The 11,825-nt window shown below is 42.5% G+C and overlaps 1 protein-coding gene across 3 annotated transcripts in view; it reads left to right on the top strand.

The window, feature by feature from the left end:
- LOC108302985 (desmoplakin) overlaps positions 1–9,720 on the top strand; it is a 50,035-nt gene extending 40,315 nt beyond the window's left edge. The window contains exons 20-24 of one of the 3 annotated variants that reach the window (XM_017526744.1): positions 110–193; positions 622–729; positions 1,354–1,452; positions 2,481–2,978; positions 5,769–9,720. In XM_017526744.1, the coding sequence (XP_017382233.1) occupies positions 110–193; positions 622–729; positions 1,354–1,452; positions 2,481–2,978; positions 5,769–9,005 (4,026 nt within the window). In that variant the 3' untranslated portion in view covers positions 9,006–9,720. Of the gene's footprint in view, positions 1–109; positions 194–621; positions 730–1,353; positions 1,453–2,480; positions 4,776–5,768 lie in introns of all 3 variants that reach the window. The other 2 variants (XM_037737863.1, XM_017526742.2) reach the window with 2 other exon arrangements.
- The last annotated feature ends 2,105 nt before the right edge of the window (positions 9,721–11,825 follow it).

The following is an 11,825-nucleotide window of genomic DNA, read 5'->3' as shown; positions in this document are numbered from 1 at the left end:
AAAAAAAAAAAAAAAAAAGGTACAAGTAACAGTGGTAAAAGAATGAAATCACATTTATGTAAAATATTTATATGCATTAACATTGGTAAATATTTTACTTTTTGTATAGAACTTGCACAGTGAAATATCTGGCAAACGAGACAAATCAGAGGAAGTACAAAAAATTGCTGAACTTTGTGCAAATTCAATTAAGGTATGTTGGTTTCATAAAGAATGTTGGTGTTTCACCAAGATTATTATTAACTGCATGACTTGATTTGTTGTAAAGATTACCCACTTCTTGAGGATGGTAATTATGGCCTTTGTATATTTTCTTCTAAAGAAACCATAAAAATTAAAAATCTGTTAGCTCGAATTCATTCCACATTGGCAATATCCATTTGAATGGGCTGGTTTCCATTCTTTGACTGGTGCTAGGTGCTGCATTCTCCATTTAGCATACAAAAGTGTACTGATTGGTTTAGTAATGCAATATTAGCTGCTTGGACACTAGTGGCACATTATCTTTGGGGTTGGCAATTAGACATCCAGCTTGATGATTTAAAACCGTGGAACTATAGCCGTTAGTGATGCTTTTTAAGTCCATGAAGACTGCTTTTCTTAAACTTCATTATGCTGCAGGATTATGAGCTCCAGCTGGCCTCATACACCTCAGGACTGGAAACTCTGCTGAACATACCTATCAAGAGGACCATGGTTCAGTCCCCTTCTGGGGTGATTCTGCAAGAGGTATATATGTTGTTGTGTATCTCTAAAAACTTGCCCCTCCTTCTGCCTCTTCCCTTTTCCCTGTCTCCTGCCTGTCTTCCTTACCATCACTGATTTCATCCCGTTTAAGGATATCCATTTTAAAAGGTTTAATAGCAGGTTATGCGCCCTCCAGTATGAGTCATTTATGTATGATGCATTTTCAGAAATGATCAGGTTTCTGTTAGAGTCCTTGTAGAAATTGGGCTTAAATTTCTGGGTTTGATGAGAGAGACTTCTAAAAAGTAGAAACTATAAACAATCCTGCATGTTCTGCACATGTACCCCAGACCTAAAGTGCAATAAAATTATATATATATATAAAGTAGAAAATATGGAAATTTCTGAAAGACAGGCTCTTCTCAAAGATGTCGGAGACTATCACCTGTCAGATGGTTTAGGGGAAACAGCCTGGAGTGATGAGAATGGGATACATTTTTGGCCCTTTGTTTTGCCGTACTTTGTTTGGCTGACTTTGGAATGAGTGCACACTACAGAAGAGAATTCACTCTTTATAATTTCACTATTTTATTATTTTAGAAAACAAAATTGGTCAAATTGCATAGAACTTTTTTTTTTGACACAATATGTTTTTCTTTCTTCAAGGCTGCAGATATTCATGCTCGGTACATTGAACTACTTACAAGATCTGGAGACTATTACAGGTTCTTAAGTGAGATGCTGAAGAGTTTGGAAGATCTGAAGGTAATTTACCACTGTCTTTCCTTGGAGCCTCAAAAAAGAACATAGAATAGAACCTTATTATTACTTCCACATTATAATGTGGATTTGGACACACTCCTGGTAAAACTGTTTCCTCTATGCTGGGCACAGTGGCTCATGCCTGTAATCCCAGCACCTTGGGAGACTGAGGCAGGTGGATCATGTCAGGAGATCGAGACTATCCTGGACAACATGGTGAAACCCTGTCTCTACTAAAAATATAAAAATAAGCTGGATGTGGTGGTGCATGCCTGTAGTCCCAGCTACTTAGGAGGCTGAGGCAGGAGAATCATTTGAACCCAGGAGGCGGAGATTGCGGTGAGCCGAGATCGTGCCATTGCACTCTAGCCTGGCAACAGAATGAGACTCCATCTCAAAATAAAATAAAAAACTATTTCCTCTAAAGGTTTAGTGTACTACTGCTTGCTTGTAAGTCTGGGGTTAGTTTCATCCTCAAATACATTGCTTTAAATGAATTTAAGTAATATTTGCAATATTGCAACAACTTTGCCAAACAAAAGTCATTTTATTTAATGTTTGGTCAAGGAATTTGCTTTATTTCTTTGTGTTAAATTAAGGATAAGAACATCTTGGACTAGGTGTATTTGAATTTTTTATGTTGAGTGATTGTTCCCTTTTTTATGATACTTAAATTGAGTGTATATGTAAACTTAATGTAAACTTGAAATAAAGGGAACAGAATTGATGAAATCATAAGCTTTTGATCTTGAAAGAAATTACCTCATTTTGCAGCTGAGGAAGCTCAGACTCAAAGCTAATATATCATTTGTTAAGATCATATGAGCAGCTGGCAGAAGAATAATGATGAGAATCCAGATTTCTTGAATTTTTGCTTAGTAGTTCTTGCCTTGGATCACTCTTTACATGTGTGTCCGTGTGTGTAAAGAGAAATGAGAATGCACATTGGTCTGGGAGGTGAAAAGTACTGCTTCTTTCTTGGAATGTGAGGTGTTTTTCTTTTGACATACTTTCTGATTTCACTTCCACAGCTGAAAAATACCAAGATTGAAGTTTTAGAAGAGGAACTCAGACTGGCCCGAGATGCCAACTCGGAAAACTGTAATAAGAACAAATTCCTGGATCAGAACCTGCAGAAATACCAGGCAGAGTGTTCCCAGTTCAAAGCCAAGCTTGCAAGCCTGGAGGAGCTGAAGAGACAGGCTGAGCTGGATGGGAAGTCGGCTAAGCAAAATCTAGACAAGTGCTATGGCCAAATAAAAGAACTCAATGAGAAGATCACCCGACTGACTTATGAGATTGAAGATGAAAAGAGAAGAAGAAAATCTGTGGAAGACAGATTTGACCAGCAGAAAAATGACTATGATCAACTGCAGAAAGCAAGGCAATGTGAAAAGGAGAACCTTGGTTGGCAGAAAATAGAGTCTGAGAAAGCCATCAAGGAGAAGGAGTACGAGATTGAAAGGTTGAGGGTTCTTCTGCAGGAGGAAGGCGCCCGGAAGAGAGAATATGAAAATGAGCTGGCAAAGGTAAGAAACCACTATAATGAGGAGATGAGTAATTTAAGGAACAAGTATGAAACAGAGATTAACATTACGAAGACCACCATCAAGGAGATCTCCATGCAAAAAGAGGATGATTCCAAAAATCTTAGAAACCAGCTTGATAGACTCTCAAGGGAAAATCGAGATCTGAAGGATGAAATTGTCAGGCTCAATGACAGCATCTTGCAGGCCACTGAGCAGCGAAGGCGAGCTGAAGAAAATGCTCTTCAGCAAAAAGCCTGTGGCTCTGAGATCATGCAGAAGAAGCAGCATCTGGAGATAGAGCTGAAGCAGGTCATGCAGCAGCGCTCTGAGGACAATGCACGCCACAAGCAGTCCCTGGAGGAGGCTGCCAAGACCATTCAGGACAAAAATAAGGAGATCGAGAGACTCAAAGCTGAATTTCAGGAGGAGGCCAAGCGCCGCTGGGAATACGAAAATGAACTGAGTAAGGTAAGAAACAATTACGATGAGGAGATCATTAGCTTAAAAAATCAGTTCGAGACCGAGATCAACATCACCAAGACCACCATCCACCAGCTCACCATGCAGAAGGAAGAGGATACCAGTGGCTACCGGGCTCAGATAGACAGTCTCACCAAAGAAAACAGGAGCTTATCTGAAGAAGTAAAGAGGCTGAAGAACACTCTAGCCCAGACCACGGAGAATCTCAGGAGGGTGGAAGAAGACGTGCAGCAGCATAAGGCCACTGGCTCTGAGGCGTCTCAGAGGAAACAACAGCTGGAGATTGAGCTGAGACAAGTCACTCAGATGCGAACAGAGGAGAGCATAAGATATAAGCAGTCTCTCGATGATGCTGCCAAAACCATCCAGGATAAAAACAAGGAGATAGAAAGGTTAAAACAACTGATCGACAAAGAAACAAATGAGCGGAAATGCCTGGAAGATGAAAATGCGAGATTACAAAGAGTCCAGTATGATCTGCAGAAAGCAAACAGTAGTGTGATGGAGGCAACAAACAAACTGAAGGTTCAGGAACAAGAACTGACACGCCTGAGAATTGACTATGAAAGGGTTTCCCAGGAGAGGACTGTGAAGGACCAGGATATCACACGGTTCCAGAGCTCTCTAAAAGAGCTGCAGTTGCAGAAGCAGAAGGTGGAAGAGGAGCTGAATCGGCTGAAGAGGACGGCGTCAGAAGACTCCTGCAAGAGGAAGAAGCTGGAGGAAGAGCTGGAAGGCATGAGGAGGTCGCTGAAGGAACAAGCCATCAAAATCACCAACCTGACCCAGCAGGTGGAGCAGGCGTCCATTGTTAAGAAGAGGAGCGAGGATGACCTCCGACAGCAGAGGGACGTGCTGGATGGCCACCTGAGGGAAAAGCAGAGGACCCAGGAAGAGCTGAGGAGGCTCTCCTGTGAGGTCGAGGCCCTGAGGCGGCAGTTACTCCAGGAACAGGAAAGTGTCAAACAGGCTCACTTGAGGAACGAGCATTTCCAGAAGGCCATAGAAGATAAAAGCAGAAGCTTGAATGAAAGCAAAATAGAAATTGAGAGGCTGCAGTCTCTCACAGAGAACCTGACCAAGGAGCACTTGATGTTGGAAGAAGAACTGCGGAACCTGAGGTTGGAGTACGATGACCTGAGAAGGGGACGAAGCGAAGCGGACAGTGACAAAAACGCAACCATCTCCGAACTAAGGAGCCAGCTGCAGATCAGCAACAACCGCACCCTGGAACTGCAGGGGCTGATTAATGATTTACAGAGAGAGAGGGAAAATTTGAGACAGGAAATTGAGAAATTCCAAAAGCAGGCTTTAGAGGTATTCACAAATATTTGATCACAGCTTCACTGTTTCTCAAATTATTCATTCCATTATCATCTAATCTGAACTGTGCTCTTGCTGCTTAGATAGATGCTTATAGAAAGACTTCTTTTTATTGCTCTACTACTTCCTGTCATAATGCAGATAACTGCTTTAAAATAATGTCATTGCATCAAATGCTGATCACTGGGTAGCCTGTGTTTGGCCCTGCTTTTAAGAACCCTAATACATGTATAACATTGAAGAGCACTTCCTCTGAATGTGCCATTCTACTTCTTAGAAGATAGCTCTTACTTTGTGAGCTGTGGCATACATTTGTAATGAAAATGTTCTCAAATAGAAGCCATACTAAAGTGCTTCTCTATGTAATTTTTAAATCACTTTTTCTTTTGCTGGCTTAGCTGAGTCTTCTGCATGCAGTATTCTGTGTTTGCTTTTGATCATGGCCCTAGTGCATTTCTTTTTGTTTGCCTTTTCTTCTTCTAACTTCTAATACATTTAACTTCTACAGACAATATTTGTGTGTGGCTGGGTTGGGGTGTGTGCATGTGTGTGTGTGTGTGTGTGTGTGTATATATATATGTGTGTGTATATATATATATCTTTATATATTTGTATTGCTTCATTAAATATCTTCGTCTAGCTGTAACAGATGAGATGTAGGTGTAGCAGGTATGATAACCTGGAACAAAACTCCCCACATTTTTTCAAAGCATAATTATTGTTAGGAGTAAGACAGGTCTACAACTTATAGTTCCTTCTTTAGAAAAAAATTGTAAGTCTGAAGCCATTTATCAAAGTGGCAACATATATCTATAGAACTTTTCCTACAAATGTGTAAAATAACAAGCTCATAGTGTATCCAGGGAAAACATAGAAATAAAAAATAAGCAAGGCTTTTTTCTTTTTTTTTTAAAGATAGATACAAGAAAAGAATTTGTGATGATTCGAAAAGTTATTTTTTCCCATTTCTTTCTTTTTCAATTCTAGGCATCTAATAGGATTCAGGAATCGAAGAATCAGTGCACTCAGGTGGTGCAGGAAAGAGAGAGCCTTCTGGTGAAAATCAAAGTCCTGGAGCAAGACAAGGCAAGGCTGCAGAGGCTGGAGGATGAGCTGAATCGTGCAAAAGCAACTCTCGAGGCAGAAACCAGGGTGAAACAGCGCCTGGAGTGTGAGAAACAGCAGATTCAGAATGACCTGAATCAGTGGAAGACTCAATATTCCCGCAAGGAGGAGGCTATTAGGAAGATAGAATCAGAAAGAGAAAAGAGCGAGAGAGAGAAGAACAGTCTTAGGAGTGAGATTGAAAGACTCCAAGCAGAGATCAAGAGGATTGAAGAGAGGTGCAGGCGTAAACTGGAGGATTCTACCCGGGAGACACAGTCACAGTTGGAAACAGAACGCTCCCGATATCAGAGGGAGATTGATAAACTCAGACAGCGTCCATATGGGTCCCATCGGGAGACCCAGACTGAATGTGAGTGGACTGTTGACACCTCCAAGCTGGTGTTTGATGGGCTGAGGAAGAAGGTGACGGCGATGCAGCTCTATGAGTGTCAGCTGATTGACAAAACAACCTTGGATAAACTATTGAAGGGGAAGAAGTCAGTGGAAGAAGTTGCTTCTGAAATCCAGCCTTTCCTTCGGGGTGCAGGAGCTATTGCTGGAGCATCTGCTTCTCCTAAGGAAAAATACTCCTTGGTAGAGGCTAAGAGAAAGAAATTAATCAGCACAGAATCCACAGTCATGCTTCTGGAGGCCCAGGCAGCCACAGGTGGTATAATTGATCCCCATCGGAATGAGAAGCTGACTGTCGACAGTGCCATAGCTCGGGACCTCATTGACTTCGATGACCGCCAGCAGATATATACGGCAGAAAAAGCTATCACTGGTTTTGATGATCCATTTTCAGGCAAGACAGTATCTGTTTCAGAAGCCATCAAGAAAAATCTGATTGATAGAGAAACTGGAATGCGCCTGCTAGAAGCCCAGATTGCTTCAGGGGGTGTAGTAGACCCTGTGAACAGTGTCTTTTTGCCAAAAGATGTTGCTTTGGCCCGGGGGCTGATTGATAGAGATTTGTATCGATCCCTGAATGATCCCCGAGATAGTCAGAAAAACTTCGTGGATCCAGTCACCAAAAAGAAGGTCAGTTACGTGCAGCTGAAGGAACGGTGCAGAATCGAACCACATACTGGTCTGCTCTTGCTCTCAGTACAGAAGAGAAGCATGTCCTTCCAAGGAATCAGACAACCTGTGACCGTCACCGAGCTAGTAGATTCTGGTATATTGAGACCGTCCACTGTCAATGAGCTGGAATCTGGTCAGATTTCTTATGATGAGGTTGGTGAGAGAATTAAGGACTTCCTCCAGGGTTCAAGCTGCATAGCAGGCATATACAATGAGACCACAAAACAGAAGCTCGGCATTTATGAGGCCATGAAAATTGGCTTAGTCCGACCCGGTACTGCTCTAGAATTGCTGGAAGCCCAAGCAGCTACTGGCTTTATAGTGGATCCTGTTAGCAACTTGAGGTTACCGGTGGAGGAAGCCTACAAAAGAGGTCTGGTGGGCATTGAGTTCAAAGAGAAGCTCCTGTCTGCGGAACGAGCCGTCACTGGGTATAATGATCCTGAAACAGGAAACATCATCTCTCTGTTCCAAGCCATGAATAAGGAACTCATCGAAAAGGGCCATGGTATTCGCTTATTAGAAGCACAGATCGCAACCGGGGGGATCATTGACCCCAAGGAGAGCCATCGTTTACCAGTTGACATCGCGTATAAGAGAGGCTATTTCAATGAGGAACTCAGTGAGATTCTCTCAGATCCAAGTGATGATACCAAAGGATTTTTTGATCCCAACACTGAAGAAAATCTGACCTATCTGCAACTAAAAGAAAGATGCATTAAGGATGAAGAAACAGGGCTCTGTCTTCTGCCTCTGAAAGAAAAGAAGAAACAGGTGCAGACATCACAAAAGAATACCCTCAGAAAGCGTAGAGTGGTCATAGTTGACCCAGAAACCAATAAAGAAATGTCTGTTCAAGAGGCCTACAAGAAGGGCCTAATTGATTATGAAACCTTCAAAGAACTGTGTGAGCAGGAATGTGAGTGGGAAGAAATAACCATCACAGGATCAGATGGCTCCACCAGGGTGGTCCTGGTAGACAGAAAGACAGGCAGTCAGTATGATATTCAAGATGCTATTGACAAGGGCCTTGTTGACAGGAAGTTCTTTGATCAGTACAGATCGGGCAGCCTCAGCCTCACTCAATTTGCTGACATGATCTCCTTGAAAAATGGTGTTGGCACCAGCAGCAGCATGGGCAGTGGTGTCAGCGATGATGTTTTTAGCAGCTCCCGACATGAATCAGTAAGTAAGCTTTCCACCATATCCAATGTCAGGAATTTAACCATAAGGAGCAGCTCTTTTTCAGACCCCCTGGAAGAATCAAGCCCCATTGCAGCCATCTTTGACACAGAAAACCTGGAGAAAATCTCCATCACAGAAGGTATAGAGCGGGGCATCGTCGACAGCATCACCGGTCAGAGGCTTCTGGAGGCTCAGGCCTGCACAGGTGGCATTATCCACCCAACCACAGGCCAGAAGCTGTCACTTCAGGACGCAGTCTCCCAGGGTGTGATTGACCAAGACATGGCCACCAGGCTGAAGCCTGCTCAGAAAGCCTTCATAGGCTTCGAGGGTGTGAAGGGAAAGAAGAAGATGTCGGCCGCTGAGGCAGTGAAAGAAAAATGGCTCCCATACGAGGCTGGCCAGCGCTTCCTGGAGTTCCAGTACCTCACAGGAGGCCTTGTTGACCCGGAAGTGCATGGGAGGATAAGCACAGAAGAAGCCATCCGGAAGGGGTTCATCGACGGCCGCGCCGCCCAGAGGCTGCAAGACACCAACAGCTATGCCAAAATCCTGACCTGCCCCAAAACCAAATTAAAAATATCTTATAAGGATGCCATAAATCGCTCCATGGTAGAAGACATCACTGGGCTGCGCCTTCTGGAAGCCGCCTCCGTGTCGTCCAAGGGCTTACCCAGCCCTTACAACATGTCTTCGGCTCCGGGCTCCCGCTCCGGCTCCCGCTCGGGATCTCGCTCTGGATCTCGCTCTGGGTCCCGCAGTGGGTCCCGGAGAGGGAGCTTTGACGCCACAGGGAATTCTTCCTACTCTTACTCCTACTCATTTAGCAGTAGCTCTATTGGGCACTAGTAGTCAGTTGGGAGTGGTCGCTATACCTTGGTTTCATTTATATTAATTTCCACTTTATTAAATAATAAAAAAGAAAATCCCGGTGCTTGCAGTAGAGTGATAGGATGTTCTATGCTTACAGATAACATAGCCGTGGTTTAAATCAAATAGTAAAGGCTCTTCTGACTTTTTAATCTTCTTAGCTCATCTTAAATAAGTAGTACATTTGGATGCAGTGCGTCTGAAGTGCCAATCAGTTGTAACAACAGCACAAATTGAACTTAGAATTTGTTTCTTCTCCTCTGTGTGTGTGTTTTTTTAAAATCAGTTCTTTAACTTTGGAAGCCTATAATACAGTTTTCTATTCTTGGAGATAAAAATTAAATGGATCACTGATATTTTAGTCATTCTGCTTCTCATCTATAAGTATTTCCATTTGCTGTATTAGGAGATAATTACCCTCCCAGCACCAGCCCCCCTCTCAAACCCACAACCCAAACCCAAGCATTTTGGAGTGAGTCTCCTTTAGTTTTAGAGTGTGGATTGTATAACCCATATTCTCTTTCATGTACTTGTTTGCTTTGGTATTAATTTGACTGTATGTGCATGACAGCAACAATCTTTGCTTTTCTTTGGTCAAAGTTTTCTGTTTATTTTGCTTGTCATTTTCGATGTACTTTAAAAAGGTGTCTTTATGAAGTTTGCTATTCTGGCAATAAACTTTTAGACTTTTGAAGGTTTTGTGTTTTAATTTAATGATGTTTTTAAACATGTATAAATATTTAGCAGTAGCTTTTCATCATAATATAGGTCTAAAAACATTTGTTTACTAAATACCTATGAAGAAATACCATTAAAAAACTATTTAGTTCTGGCCGGGTGCAGTGGCTCACACCTGTAATCCCAGCACTTTGGGAGGCCGAGGCAGGTGGATCACAAGGTCAGGAGATCAAGACCATCCTGGCCAACATGGTGAAACCCCGTCTCTACTAAAAATACAAAATTAGCTGGGTGTGGTGGCATATGCCTGTAATCCCAGCTACTCTGGAGGCTGAGGCAGGAGAATTGCTTGAACCCAGGAGGCGGTGGTTGTAGTGAGCTGTGATTGCGCCATTGCTCTCCAACCTGCTGACAGAGCGAGACTCCATTTCAAGAAAAACAATTTGGTTCCGCATTCTTATTAGAAGGTGATCTTTTGAAGGTAGTCCTTTAGCACTTCTCAGATGCCTGTCATACACCCAGTGGAGTCCTTGGAAAGAAGTACTGTGTAAGGAGGCCAGCCTAGAGGTCAATACCATGTTCTAGTTTATTCTGGACACTGAGTACCAAGCAGCATTGGCAAAAGTCACCATCATAGCATTGAAAAAACATGAAGTTGCTAAGGTGCCTTTTTGGATATCCTCAAAAAGAGATTGTGTTTCATTTTGTCCTTTAAGAGGAAAGAATTGTCCTGGAACCCATGAAAAGGATTTCTGAAGAGTTCTTGGCTCTCCTTTGAAAGACAAGGAAATATAAGCCTATTCCTTTGGATCAAAGAGAAACTGCTAACATGCACACATTTGTCATTAGATTAACATGACTTCACTGAATACCTACCATGTCTAGTATTGGGGTAGGTATAAAGATTGATATAAGCCTATTCCTTTGGATCGAAGAGAAACTACTAAAATTCACACATTTGTCGTTAGATTAACATGACTTCACTGAATACCTACTATGTCTAGTACTGGGGTAGGTATGAAGACAGAGCATAACTTACAAGCCTCCTGACGACAAAGCGGTTGCAAGCTGGGTGGGGACAGAAACAGATAAAGCAATCAGTGGGACAGCTTTCAAATGCCAGCAGTATAATGCAATCAAATTTTAAAGTACAGGTAGAAAATAGGAAAACAATGCTAATTGTATAGAACAAAAAAGATCATTAAGATTAGACAAATCATTTGGGCTTTTGGTACTTAGGGCGAAAATCACCTCCATTGTTTTTGCTCGGGCCATTTTTCTTCCACAACACTCTTCCTTATCTCACCTCTTCCTCTTCCTCCCTCTCCCAATTTGGAGGAGTTGAGATTAATTTTATGCATCAAATACTGAGTTCTTGTGCCATGCATTGTACCAGAAGCCACGGAGTCTATGCTAGAAATACATGGTGCAAAAATAGCCCTCATAATCCAAAAGGAGGAAGAAAAATGTAAATGCTGTGTTGGGAAAAATGAAGGAAATCCCTTATGCTAGAGCTGAGAGACCGTATTAGTCACCTCACCCTACCATAACAAGATGCCACAGACTGAGTGGCTTCAACAGAAGTGTATTTTCCTTCAGTTCTGGAGCCAAAAGTACAAGATCAAGGTGCAGGCAGGTTGCTTTCTAGTGAGACCTGGCTCATAGGTGGCTATGTCTTATCTGATGAGAGTACCTCTCCCTTCTTTATGACCTCATGTAACCTTAATTACCTCTTAGGGCCCTATCTCTTTATACAATCACATTGTGGATTAGTACTTAAAACATGAATTTTTTAGGGACCCAATCCAATCCATAACAGAGGCCTAGCCTAGGACAGGAGTCTGGAGACCACTCCAGGAGAGTGATATCAAAACAGTTCAGCATCAGTGTAGAGCAGTTCCTCCAGCTGAAACAGTAACTACAGAGTACAGTCAACTGACAATTCTTTCCTACTCCCTCTGCCAAAGTTGTCGTGAAGCTCTGAGATGACATGGGCTGCATCCTGAAGAGAGGATATGTTTGACCGGGCCTAAGGTTTAATTTGGTTCACATACACAAACAGGGAAACAGACACTAGAACTTTTTATCAGGAGTCAGGTCACATCAGAGATAGTCTCACAT

This window comes from Cebus imitator, unplaced genomic scaffold (assembly GCF_001604975.1).
Source record: "Cebus imitator isolate Cc_AM_T3 unplaced genomic scaffold, Cebus_imitator-1.0 Scaffold43, whole genome shotgun sequence".
Taxonomy (NCBI): domain Eukaryota; kingdom Metazoa; phylum Chordata; class Mammalia; order Primates; family Cebidae; genus Cebus; species Cebus imitator.
The sequence above is the reverse complement of the archived record's forward strand: the minus strand, read 5'-3'. Positions and strand labels throughout refer to the sequence as shown.